At 53.9% G+C, this 12640-nt stretch overlaps 2 protein-coding genes across 8 annotated transcripts; one reads left to right on the plus strand and one right to left on the minus strand.

Moving 5' to 3' along the window:
- Positions 1–74: 74 nt before the first annotated feature.
- On the minus strand, positions 75–6354 carry CNPPD1 (cyclin Pas1/PHO80 domain containing 1). Of its 3 annotated transcripts, none has more exons than XM_055290695.2 (9): positions 5888–6354; positions 4942–5029; positions 4405–4513; positions 3771–3852; positions 3171–3291; positions 2961–3089; positions 2325–2386; positions 1531–1648; positions 75–1309 (listed from the first exon to the last, which is right to left on the minus strand). In XM_055290695.2, the coding sequence occupies exons 2-9, from the start codon at positions 5008–5010 to the stop codon at positions 767–769; spliced, it is 1233 nt and encodes a 410-aa protein (XP_055146670.1). In that variant the 5' UTR covers positions 5011–5029; positions 5888–6354; the 3' UTR covers positions 75–766. The 3 variants fall into 3 exon arrangements, with proteins under 3 accessions (XP_055146670.1, XP_055146669.1, XP_063501785.1); XM_055290694.2 differs by lacking the exon at positions 5888–6354 and adding an exon at positions 5295–5392; XM_063645715.1 differs by lacking the exon at positions 5888–6354 and adding an exon at positions 5174–5237.
- On the plus strand, positions 6353–11616 carry RETREG2 (reticulophagy regulator family member 2). Of its 5 annotated transcripts, XM_063645712.1 has the most exons (11): positions 6404–6804; positions 7092–7198; positions 7897–7927; positions 8268–8403; positions 8807–8891; positions 9197–9340; positions 9504–9598; positions 9775–9910; positions 10147–10442; positions 10548–10721; positions 11406–11616. In XM_063645712.1, exons 1-11 carry the CDS (start codon positions 6524–6526, stop codon positions 11418–11420), a joined length of 1500 nt encoding a protein of 499 aa, XP_063501782.1. In that variant the 5' UTR covers positions 6404–6523; the 3' UTR covers positions 11421–11616. The 5 variants fall into 5 exon arrangements, with proteins under 5 accessions (XP_055146666.2, XP_063501782.1, XP_055146667.1 ...); XM_055290692.2 differs by having other exon boundaries at positions 10147–10721; XM_055290693.2 differs by having other exon boundaries at positions 10548–11616.
- The last annotated feature ends 1024 nt before the right edge of the window (positions 11617–12640 follow it).

Below are 12640 nucleotides of genomic sequence, written 5' to 3' on the forward strand. Positions count from 1 at the left end.
GCAGGGAGGCTTGGAAGGCAGATACAGGGAAGAAAAAACTTGAAGGGCTGCCGCAGAAGGAAAAGTCCAGGCCATGCAACTGAAACTGTTTATTGAAACCTCAGTTCTACAAAAGCATGAAAAACCCTGATACAAAGCAGTGGCCAGAGAGGCCTGGGAAGAGAATACCCGGGAGAAGAACCAGAAGAGAGGGAAACCTAGGAGCAGGACATTAAGAGAAGACTGGAAGACAAAAGGTCAGGGTTGAAGGTCCCAGCAGTCCTTGGCTCCATTAGACTAAAGCTAAGGAATGGGAGTGAAGAGGGTTCCCTGCCTTACCCAGCAGCTCCCACCTGACCCCATCAGTCCCTGGCTCTTCTGCCTCAGGGACATCACACAGGCCCATGCCAACATTTCCTTTCTCCTCTCACCCCACTTCCCTTATCTCCCACCTATACTCTTCCATCCTAGGGAAATCAAAAGTAAAAGTCAAGAAAATCCCAGGGAGGCAGAGAGGGGCCTCTCCTACGTCCATCTGGGACATGTCCCTGGTCACCAAGCGGAAGTTCTCCCTGGTGGCATCACTGTCCTGGCCAAGCAGCCAGCCACTGAGATCTAGGAGTGAATGACCTTCAGTCCTGCTGCCCCACCACCCCATAAGCTCCTACCCAGGAGGACAGGGGACCTGCCAAGGACCCAAAGAGGCAGACAGGATCTAAATCAAGCTTTGCTCCTCCAGGTTCTCAGAAACTCCCAAACCCTCTTAATGCATTCCTCGCAGCCCTACCTAGCCTGGAAAAATGAAAGACTTGAGGCGAGCCAGCTCCATGACACTGAAAAGGGAACACTGCTGAGGCTGAGGAAGTGAAGGGGGCACCGGGCTCCAAGGCCAGCGGGGAGCCAGGCCATAGGTATGGTACCAGGGGCTGGACAGCACAGTGGGGACTGTATGGTTGAGGCGGTGGCAGGCATGGCAGGTTGGGGAGTCTCTCTGGAGCTTCTGGCAAAGGTGGCAGTTATGAAGAAGAGTGGGAGGGGCAGGGGGGTCTGGGGGAGGCAATGGTGGAGGAGTTAGTGAGGCCAGAAGACTGCCCCAGAGTGACCGCAGCCCTATGCTGCCTTCCAGGCAGCTGGAGACATTAGCGGGAGACGGCAGGCATTGTGGCACAGAAGGTATGCAGGGCTCCAGGAGGCAACGGGAGGTCAGTCCAAGGTCAGGCGGCCCAGGTGTAGGGGCGCAGGACAGCCCCAAGGACTGATGTATTACGGCCACCGATGCCACAGCCAGGGCCACACTGCTCACATATGCCACAGCTAACAGGCAGGACAGCTGCAGGAGAGGAGGTAAGAAAGAAGGATTCTGTCTTTAACACATTCACCCCTTATCTCTAGAAACTTGTGTTCCAGTTGGAGGTCTCTATAGCCATTTACACCCCACTCTGCCCATCTATTCCCAACCCCATCTCCTGGGCCTTTCAGCAATCACTTCACACCGTCCCACCCTACACACCGGCCTGCTCAAGCTCCCTATCATTCTGAGCCCCTCCTCACCTTTACCAGCCGCTGGCAGAGGGAGCCCAGGGCCAACTGCCAGGTCGGCTGCTCCAGCAGCACACACAGGTCTGTGTAGGTGTACCAGCCTCGCCGCCGTCCCTGCTGCTCAGCCACACTGGGGGAAGTGGAGAAATGACAGAGTATGCAACTCTCCTGCAGCCAGTCCAGTGGCACCCTCATACCACTCAGGACCCACCAGGAAACACTGGGAAGCTTGTTAAACCCAGATTCCTAGGCTATCTGCTGATCTAGAAACTAAGGGTGAGACCAAGACCTATATTTTATTTATTTCTATTTATTTATTTTGTTAAGACAGGATCTTGCTGTCTCCCAGGCTGGAGTGCGGTAGTGCAATCATAGCTCACTGCAGACTCAACATCCTGGACTCAAATGATCCTCTCGCCTCAGCCTCCTGAGTAGCTGGGATTATGGGTGTACACCACTGCATCTGGCTAGTATTTTTTTCTGGTAGGGTCAGGCATCTTGCTATATTGCCCAGGCTGTCTTGAACTCCTAGACTCAAGCAATCCTCCAGCCTCGCCCTTCCAGAGTGCTAGGATTATAGACATAACTACCATACCCGCCCAATACATGTATTTTAAATAAGCTGCTTCTCACCTTCCCAAAGGTGATGAAGAAGAGGACAGACAGGTCTGGGAACCACTATCTGGGCAATTCTCTTTCTTGTCTCCTCCCTCCCGCAGTTACACAGACTCTCATCTCCAGCTCCTATGGTTGAGGCCTCAGCCCCCAAATCCCTCGAGCTCTTCTTCCCAACTCTGAGAACCTACCAGCTCTCCAACCAGCTCAGCACCTCAAAGATCTCCCGAGGGTCAGTGTAGAGATGCCAATCCTGTAAGTAAGAAGAGAGGACATCAAACCAGACTTGGATGAGCCACAGTCATTTAATAATAAGAGCCACAGCAGCAACTACAACCGCCCCTATGGCTAATGCATATTTGGCACTTACCATGTGCCAGATACTGTCTCAAAAGTTTTTACACATTAACTCATTGAATCACCACCTGCCTGGTTTCACATTATACTCTCCACTAAGCAAGAGGGGAGAAAATGACCCTGAGAATGGTCTGTGTCCACAGGGAGCTAAACGTCTAGGGGCAGAGAAAGTATGGACACAAATACTCAGAACCCAATAGGATAAACTCTGACTCAGAGTGTACCCTGTGGGGCCCTGGAGGAATAGAGGAGGCGAGGAAATGTTCCACTCCTGGCCTCACTGCTCTGCTCTACGAATCTCCAAAAACCGTGGTTAGTACTGAAGAGATAGGAAAGGAAGACACTAACACAAAGGCACGAGGACAGGAAGAGAAATGATGAACCAACAGAAGACTGAGAGAGAACAAAGGACTAAAGGACAGTTAAAGATGGGCCAGGGAAACTGAGCAAGAGAGAGAACAGCTGCTCACCATGGCACTCAGGAAGCCCCTCTCCAAGGCATTGAGAGTGGACACGGCCACACCCCCAGCAGTTCCCCATTCGTCATTGAAGACCTCCTCCTCCTCCCCTTCATCATAGAGGTACTTACTGGCCACCATCTGCAGAGGAACCAGAAGTAGTGGAGCAGAGCTCATAGCAGGCTCTTGGCTCTTTAGGGAGACGGGGAGGGGGTGTCTTACCATGGAGATCAGGAACAAGTCAGAGGATGACACATGCTGCAGGTAGTCTGGGTTTCGGTGCCGGAGCCGTTCAATGTACACCAGAGCCAGCATCATAGCACATGGGGAGATGCATGCCTCCCTGGGTGGTAGAAAGGATCACTAATTAAACCCAAGGGTCCTTCAGCTCTTGCAAGTCTTATGATGCTTGCTCCTGTCTTTACCTCTTATCTTTGGAAAAAAACTATTCCTGGCTGGGCACGGTGGCTCATGTCTGTAATCCCAGCACTTTGGAAGACCAAAGTGGGTGGACTGACACCAGGAGTTTGACACCAGACTGGCTAACATGGTGAAACCCCGTCTTTACTAAAAATACAAAAATTGGACAGGGGCGGTGGCGTGTGCCTGTAGTCCCAGCTACTGGGGAGACTGAGGCACAAGAATCACTGGAACCCAGGAAGCGGAGGTTGCAGTGAGCCAAGATTGTGCCACTGCACTCCAGCCTGGGTGACAGAGCGAGACTGTCTCAAAAAAAAAAAAAAAGAAAGAAAAGAAAGAAAAAACGATTCCCCTTTCTCTAGGGCCCAAACACTCTCATCCTATCCTCATTTCCAGGCTCACCGGGACACATGAGCTACGTATTTCTTCTGGAGTCGGCGAATAGGGCTGGGGGCTGCCTTCTGGAGCAGTTCCACAGCAATGTCTGCAAGGGACAGAAGGAAGGCTGAGTGAGCAAACAAGCACCCACACCCAACACACCAGTCCCCACTGCTAGCAGAAGACCCAGATCTGTATTTTCTGAGGCCTTGGGGACAGGGCCATAGTAACAAAATAGAGATCAAATTCTCCCACACTGAGACAAAAAGTCCATTCCAAGTTTGAATTTCAGCTCACTCTAACAGGAAAGCTTATTGCCCTGTCACGTCAAACTATCCAGATTTGTCTGTCACTGCTGTTCATCTGTGGCATAAACGTGCCTTGTTTATTTGGGGAACATATGATGGATATCCTTGGAAAATTAACTTTTCAATATATAAATCAAGAGTGATTTGTATCGATATACGTGGCAGCAATGTTTTTTATTCATTTGGGCTAAAAGAATGGGAAATGCAAACTGCCCTCTTGAACCAAGTACCAACAAGCTAGCAATGAAGAAGACAGTGCAGCCACGGGGCAAACCTCTAGTCATTTTAGTGGCTGATGACAATCCCATTTTCATGCTTCTCACTTGTCCAGTCACACAACACTGCCTAACCTGCCACCGGGCTGGAGAGCTCCTCCAGGCTACAGTCGGCTTCCCAGTCCCAGCCATAGTACAGCCTCCTTCGGATCCGGGCACTCAGCTTCTGGTGTCCTGGGAGGAACTGAAACAGGACAGGGGCAGCGGAGGGTGAAGGGCAGGGAAAGGTATAACGCAGATCCTGGCTCTGGGCTGGAAGGCGGGGCGGCGGACAGGCCGGCCTTGCTGCTAGGGGGCCCGTGCCTTACCCAGACCCGCGTTCTGTGAATCGCTTGCCAATGGCAGCCTGGTCCATAGAGGCAGGAATGCCCCCACCCCCATCGAGGGCTCCCCGGGAGAAGTACTCCGAGAAGGGCCCTCGTGTGGCCACCTCTACCCCCATTCCTATACTCCGCGGCTCTCCCTCCCGGCTCAAGCGGCCGCGGCCTCAAGGAAGCACTGCTCGAGCAGCTGCCGCCCAGTCCCGGCACAGCAGTCAGGCGAGCTCGCAGCGCCGCTCAGGCCCGGAGGGGCGCGCCGGGAGGCTGGGGAGGGGGCGGGCCGCCCACTCACGGTGAAGTCCTGGAAGCCGGCGAGGGAGAAGCTGCCTTCTTCGTCCAGCAGGAGCCCGGTCAGGTCCATCGCGCCGCCAGTCGCCGCCCTGCGAAGGTGAACGGAAAGAAACGAGTTGTAGGGGGCTGGCAGAGCTCTCTTTGCCCGCCTGTCCACCTGCCCGCCTGCCTCCCCGGGGCGGGCCGCCGCCCTCGCCCTCGCCCTCGCCCTCGCCCTGGCAGCTCCCTCCCACCGGCGGCGGAAGGCGGGGCCCGGGCTGGCGGGCGCCTCTTCCTGTTCCGCCCCGCGCTTGGCGCGGCACGCGGGGCCCTAGGCCCGGGAAGTGAGGTGTGGAGCGTCCGTGCGGCGCTCACCTCGCGGAGCAGAAAAGAGACGCGACTGCGAGGCGCGTGCTCCGCCTGTGCCGCGTCCACCCGGCGTTTACAAGCCGCGGGGATGCCACCCGCAAGTCAGAGCCTGGTACTTCCTGCCGCCCGTCTAGCCCAGCCTCCCGCCCCGACCCGCGGGCAGGAGACGGACTCGAACTCCTGGTCTCACGGAACGTGGCCAAGCCCCAGGCGCCCCTGTCTGAGAAATGGGGACAATTCCTAGGGGACCACGCCGCACTGAGGATGAACAAGCCAGGCGTAGCAATGGAGAAGTTAATGTGAATAAGACGAAACGCACAACAGGAAGTTGTACCCAGTTGCTTTTTAGAAGGAGAGATTATACATACTCAGCAATGCATATGAAAAGCGTCTGAAAGGACACACAAGAAATTTAGCAGTGGGTGAACTATGAAAAGGAAGAGAAACTCAGGGGTTTTTTTTAAGTGTAATTTGAACTTTTAAACCTAAGGCTACTGCGGAAATTCTGTGATCTTAAGCGAATGTAAGGCCTCAAAACGTGTCAACACGTCCACCCAAAAGTAAACTGCGTCTACCCAAGGTTTTGTTTTGAAACCCACCCCCCGCCTCCGATCTCATGCTTGAGTAGGCCGAGGTGGGAAGAAGCTCCAATATGTGGAAGTGGGAAAGTTTAAGGAGATAGGAAAGAAAACTTTTCTGAGATGTTGTTTTCGAGTCTGTCGAGTCACGCGCTGGTGTGTTTGTTTACCCACTGAGGGGAGGGAACTGGGAGGACCAGTGCGTTGAGGGTTGAGTAATGAGACGGCCACCGCCCTTCCTGAGCGAGCAGAAGCGGATCCTACGGGGATACTGGGAATCTGGAAGCCCACTTCCTGCCCCACACAGGGATACCGGGGCAGCACCACACTCCCTAGCCGCCCTGCCCACTGTGCAATAAGAAAACGAGCTGGACTGCCTGGACCGGGACCCGGACTCGGACCCCAGGTGACTTCGGCAACCAGAAAACGAAGCTGTGTAGGCGGAGGGTCAGCGGCAGCCGCCGGCGCGCATGCGCGGGCCGCCCTATGCGGGCGGCGAGGCCGCGTCACGTGACGGGCTCAGCGCTCCGCCGTCACGTGACGCCCGTCCCTAGCCTCTGCTGTCCTCCGCGGCGCCCCCTTCCGCCTGACGCGCCCCCAGCGGCGGCCGCGCAGCCCTGGCTCCTCGCGGGCTCGGGCGGCGGCTGCGGCGGGGCTATGGCGAGCGGCGGTGGCGGGGGTAACACCGGCGCGGGTGGGGGGCCGGGGATGGGCCTGAGCCTGGGCCTGGGTCTGGGTCTGAGCCTAGGCATGAGTGAGGCCACCAGTGAGGCAGAGGAGGAGGCGGCCACGGCCGAGGCGGTGGGACGCCTGGCCACGACGCTGTGGCTGCGGCTCCGCGGCTGGGAGGCGGTGCTGGCGACGGCGCAGCGGTTGCTGGTGTGGGAGAAGCCGCTGCACAGCCTGGTCACGGCTGCCGCGCTCAACGGCCTCTTCTGGTAACCGCCGCGGAGGAGGGGGCGGGGCCGGGATGAGCGGGGGAGGGAGGGGTCGAGAGCACCATTCCCCTTTCTGGGTTATCACTTGGCCTGGGGGCATGACCCATCCCCAGTTTTTGCAGGCTGACATCCGCTTAAATTGCCCATTTTTTCTATCTCTGAGTCGTGAGTCGCGAGTTAGGCCTGGAGGTGCCATTGCCCGATCAGTAGGCGCCTTTCCACCTTCTGAGATGGATGCGTGAGCCTGTCTCACCCACTCACTGCTGAGGTGCCTGTCTCTCCCTAAGGTTGCTGTCTTCCTCGTCCCTCCGGCCCTTCTTCCTACTCAGCGTCTCACTTTTGGCCTATTTTCTGCTGGATCTCTGGCAGCCTCGCTTTCTCCCTGACGTTTCAGGTGAGTGTTTCTTCATTCAGTAAGCACCCATTGGGCACTTGCTTGGTGCCTGATTCCGCTGGGTGTGGTTAAGTGGCGAGGGGAACGTACAGCAGGCCACCTGCCTCCCAGGCATAGCCCACTTCCTTTTTGTACGGAATTCCCTAAAATGAGAATTGCCCCTTTCGCAAACTAATACTACTGTAGGTGCAGTGGTTAAGATGGTGAAGTCTGCAGCCATATTGCCTGGGTTCCATTCCCTGTTCTGCCACTTACCATGTCTGTGACCTTGTAAAAGTAGCTCAATTTCTGTTTGCCTCAATTTCGTTATCTGTAAAACAGAGATGATAGAACTGCATAGAGAGGTGAGGAGAGGATTAATGAGTTAGTACACATGTTATGCTTATGATAGTACTTCACATATAAGCCTTATAAATAGAACGTCAATGTTGTTTTTCTTGTTCTCCATATAATTTACTTAGTAGGTGACAGGCTGTGTGTGAGTTGCTTGGGAGATAAGCATGAGTAAAATGTAGTTCTTATGTTGGAGAAGGGTAATGTCTAAAGAAGGAGACAGACGCAAACAAAAACAAGTAACAGCTCCCCCATTGGCATCTGAAGAAAGTGCTCTGGGGCTGCAGAAGAGGGACAACTATTTCTGCCTTGGGGAGTGTCTCCCAGGGCCCCTACCACTCAGTGATTTGCCCCTCTCTTTCTAGCATCATCCCCAGAAGAGCCACACTCTGACAGGTGAGTACAGGCCACCTCTTGAAGACAAATGCCCACATCCTGTCCCGCTTGCCGGTGCTGGTGTCACCATGGAGCAGGGCAGTGCCCCAGCATTGTGAATGAACTGGTAACAAGCCATGGGTTTTTCATGGTCCTAGGCTCCTGTGTAGGTGTTTGTGTGCCTGCTCCTTTTAGGGCAGAGGGTTGCGTCCTTCTGGCTTTGCTTCCTAAGACCAGGACAGCCTCCTTTTGGGAGGTGGGGTCATTTGCTTTTTTAGACTAAAGATATCGTTGGCATTCTCAGAGGGATTTAAGTGTCTAGGTATCTGAGGCCTCCAGGGGTCATGTCATGTCTCCCCAGTGAGGGTGCGGGGTCAGGCGCCCGGCCGCACCTGCTGAGTGTGCCCGAGTTGTGCAGATACCTGGCTGAGAGCTGGCTCACCTTCCAGATTCACCTGCAGGAGCTGCTGCAGTACAAGAGGCAGAATCCAGCTCAGGTAACCTCCCCTACATCATTCACTACACTGAAGGGGATGGGATGGGAGTAGAGTGATATAAACTCCCTGCTTGGAGACCCTGAAAGAAGAGGCCTGGGCGCCTTCTTGAGGCAACATTCACAGCTAGTCCCTGGTGCAGGAGGCAGTCTCACCTCAGGAAATCAGCTTTTGATAGCCTGGCACTTTCTCCTGCCAAGGCAGACCAGTGTGAATTACAGGTGGTGGGCATTATCTATTGCCAGCTTCCTGAATTGGTGGTCTTGAGCATCCTCTTAACCAAACTGGACCACCCCATTCCTTGAGTACATACCATCCTTCTACCAGCTGAGCAGTAGTTTCTTACCCAGCTGAGTGGGGTGCATATCTCAGCGTGCTGTTCTTAGACTTGTGCTCTTCTCTGCAGTTCTGCGTTCGAGTCTGCTCTGGCTGTGCTGTGTTGGCTGTGCTGGGACACTATGTTCCAGGGATTATGATTTCCTACATTGTCTGTGAGTAGGGTCGGTCCTTGCCCTATTTAAAGCCCTCTCCTTTCTTCTTTCCTTGGACTGACCCAGAGGGAAGACTGCTCTCTCTGCTCAGTTTCTGATTTGTGGAGATCTCCAGGGATGCTTTAGTATTAGTAACTGTGGAAGACTTACCTGGGGAGGAGGGCAGTGGATACGGCAAGAAGAGGTTGGCACAGCCTTGGGAAAGGACCTTGCCTACCTTCAGCACTTCAGCTTAGGGACCAGTGGAATGGGGGCTCTTAGGAAATTGGCGTAGGGAGCTCTTAGTTGACGTTCTTAACCCATAGTGTTGAGTATACTGCTGTGGCCCCTGGTGGTTTATCATGAGCTGATCCAGAGGATGTACACTCGCCTGGAGCCCCTGCTCATGCAGCTGGACTACAGCATGAAGGCAGAAGCCAATGCCCTGCATCACAAACACGACAAGAGGAGTAAGGGGCTGCCCTAATCCAGGAGGGTGAAAGGGTGGGAGGGCCTTGGGTTGGGGTTCGTGAGATGCCCTGGAATTGAGATCTTCTCCAGTTCTTTAGCTGTGTTTGTCTCCCCTCCCATCATTCATGCTTGGTCATTGCTCTACTACTCTTGCTTTTCTAGAGCGTCAGGGGAAGAATGCACCCCCAGGAGGTGATGAGCCACTGGCAGAGACAGAGAGTGAAAGCGAGGCAGAGCTGGCTGGCTTCTCCCCAGTGGTGAGGTCCAGGGAAGACAAGGGTTTCAAATAGAAAGCCAGAGGAAAAATCTTTCTGCTTTGGAGCTGCCACCTCCAAAGGAGGTGGAAGCCAGAGGTTTTGGGAGAGGGGATACTCCTGATAAATTGGTTCTCATATCCCCTCACATGTCGTGTTCATCCTGGTTCTCCTGCCAGGTGGATGTGAAGAAAACAGCACTGGCCTTGGCCATTACAGACTCAGAGCTGTCAGATGAGGAGGCTTCTATCTTGGAGAGTGGTGGCTTCTCCGTATCCCGGGCCACAACTCCGCAGCTGACTGATGTCTCCGAGGGTATGGGGAGCCCTTTGCTGCCCTGCTCCCCACCACAATCTTTGTGTTCCCTACCGTGGGTACTTGCTGTGCTCTCTGGCCCACTCACTCTAATTCTACTCAGCTCCTAAAAGACCTTTACACCTAAGGTTTGGCCCAGCTTTCCATGTCTTGAGTTCTCATCCTTGAACTCATTGGCTGTTGTGGCTAATCAGAGCAGCAGCAGGCCCATTCTTAATTCTTTGTTCTCTGCACAGATTTGGACCAGCAGAGCCTGCCAAGTGAACCAGAGGAGACCCTAAGCCGGGACCTAGGGGAGGGAGAGGAGGGAGAGCTGGCCCCTCCCGAAGACCTACTAGGCCGTCCTCAAGCCCTGTCAAGGCAAGCCCTGGACTCGGAGGAAGAGGAAGAAGATGTGGCAGCTAAGGAAACCTTGCTGCGGCTCTCATCCCCCCTCCACTTTGTGAACACGCACTTCAATGGGGCAGGGTCCCCCCCAGATGGAGAGAAATGCTCCCCTGGAGGACCAGTGGAGACACTGAGCCCCAAGACAGTGAGTGGTGGCCTCACTGCTCTGCCCGGCACCCTGTCACCTCCACTTTGCCTTGTTGGAAGTGACCCGGCCCCCTCCCCTTCCATTCTCCCACCTGTTCCCCAGGACTCACCCCAGCCCCTGCCTGCCCCTGAGGAAGAAGAGGCACTCACCACTGAGGACTTTGAGTTGCTGGATCAGGGGGAGCTGGAGCAGCTGAATGCAGAGCTGGGCTTGGAGCCAGAGACATCCCCAAAACCCCTTGATGCTCCACCCCTGGGGCCCGACATGCATTCTCTGGTACAGTCAGACCAAGAAGCTCAGGCCGTGGCAGAGCCATGAGCCATTGGGGAAGGAGCTGCAGGCACAGTAGGGCTTCCTGGCTAGGAGTGTTGCTGTTTCCTCCTTTGCCTACCACTCTGGGGAGGGGCAGTGCGTGGGGAAGCTGGCTGTCGGATGGTAGCCATTCCACCCTCTGCCTGCCTGCTTGCCTGCTGTCCTGGGCATGGTGTAGTACCTGTGCCTAGGATTGGTTTTAAATTTGTAAATAATTTTCCATTTGGGTTAGTGGATGTGAACAGGGCTAGGGAAGTCCTTCCCACAGCCTGCGCTTGCCTCCCTGCCTCATCTCTATTTTCATTCCACTATACCCCAAGCCCTGGTGGTCTGGCCCTTTCTTTTTCCTCCTATCCTCAGGGACCTGTGCTGCTCTGCCCTCATGTCCCACTTGGTTGTTTAGTTCAGGCACTTTATTTTTCTCTCGTCTTGTGTTCCTTTCTGCTTTGTTTCCCTGCCGTGTCTGTCCTTAGCAGCTTAACCCCATCCTTTGCCAGCTCCTCCTATCCCGTGGGCACTGGCCAAGCTTTAGGGAGGCTCCTGGTCTGGGAAGTAAAGAGTAAACCTGGGGCGGTGGGTCAGGCCAGGAGTTACACTCTTAGGTCACTGTAGTCTGTGTAACCTTCACTGCATCCCTGCCCCATTCAGCCCGGCCTTTCATGATGCAGGAGAGCAGGGATCCCACAGTACATGGCGCCAGCACTGGAGTTGGTGAGCATGCACTCTCTTGAGATGAGGAGCTTCCTTACTGCTCCTCTGGGTGATCCAAGTGTAGTGGGACCCCCTGCTAGGGTCAGAAAGTGGACACTAACATCTGTGCAGGTGTTGACTTGAAAAATAAAGTGTTGATTGGCTAGAACTGCTGTCTCCCTGACTGTGAGCTGCCTTCCACACCCTGCACTGCACTGCATTCTCTCCTCACCCTTAAACTGCTTCACTCCAGTCTGTTCTGGCTGTTTATTACCTTGTTGCAAAACAGGGCCGAAGCAAGGATTACCTTGACAACCCTAGCTTCTCCTTAGCCATCTTCCCTGACAGTGTGATCTGTTTAGTGAGATTTAGCATGTGTGAATAAAGTGTATGCAGGAGGAAATTGCTTTGTCTTCCCAATCCATAGAAATGTGGGACCATATAAATTGTGTTTTACCATGTGGCCTACAACCTTAACACTATTTTGTTAAGAAGTCTTCACCCATCTACATGCTAACAACTCACTCAGCCCAGATTTATCTATACTGGGGAAGCCAAACAAGCAATAGAGGACCTTTACCTGTGTTAGAAATGAGTTGGAGCCAAGGAACACTGCAGAAATAGTATCTTAACAGTTACTGAGTCCATTGTATGTGCTTGGCTCTGCTCTGAGTGATCTATATGTAGTATTAAGATTTTTGCTCACAGCTCAGATATATACTGTTACTAACTTCATTTTATAGACAGGTCAAGTTTCCTGAAGGCCACAGGTCCCAGCAAATTGTGGAGCCAGAACCCAAACCCAAGAGGTTTTGGCTTCGGCAAATGCATGAAACGGCCCCTGTCCATTAATAGGTCACAGGTAGGAAGATGCACAAGGATGTGGGAACTATAGAGAACCAATCTGATACCTTGGCTTAACAAAGAGTGGACATGGCAAGCCTTCCTCTTCGGGGAAGAAAAGCCCAGAACTGAGCAGATGGCCTCATTTATGAGTTCATGTCCTCCGCCTTCAGCTGGAGGTACCATATGGCGATGCTACCTGTCTTTCTGCTGGAGGTACCATATGGTAATGCTACCTGTCTTTCTGAGGTTGACTTTTATGCCATGTCTTTCCTAAGTGTAAGCATTTTTCTGTTTGCTTCACATTTGACTGAGAATCATTCCAGGGTTTGACTGAGCCCCTGTCCTGT

Source organism: Symphalangus syndactylus, chromosome 8 (genome assembly GCF_028878055.3).
Source record: "Symphalangus syndactylus isolate Jambi chromosome 8, NHGRI_mSymSyn1-v2.1_pri, whole genome shotgun sequence".
In the NCBI taxonomy this organism is placed as follows: domain Eukaryota; kingdom Metazoa; phylum Chordata; class Mammalia; order Primates; family Hylobatidae; genus Symphalangus; species Symphalangus syndactylus.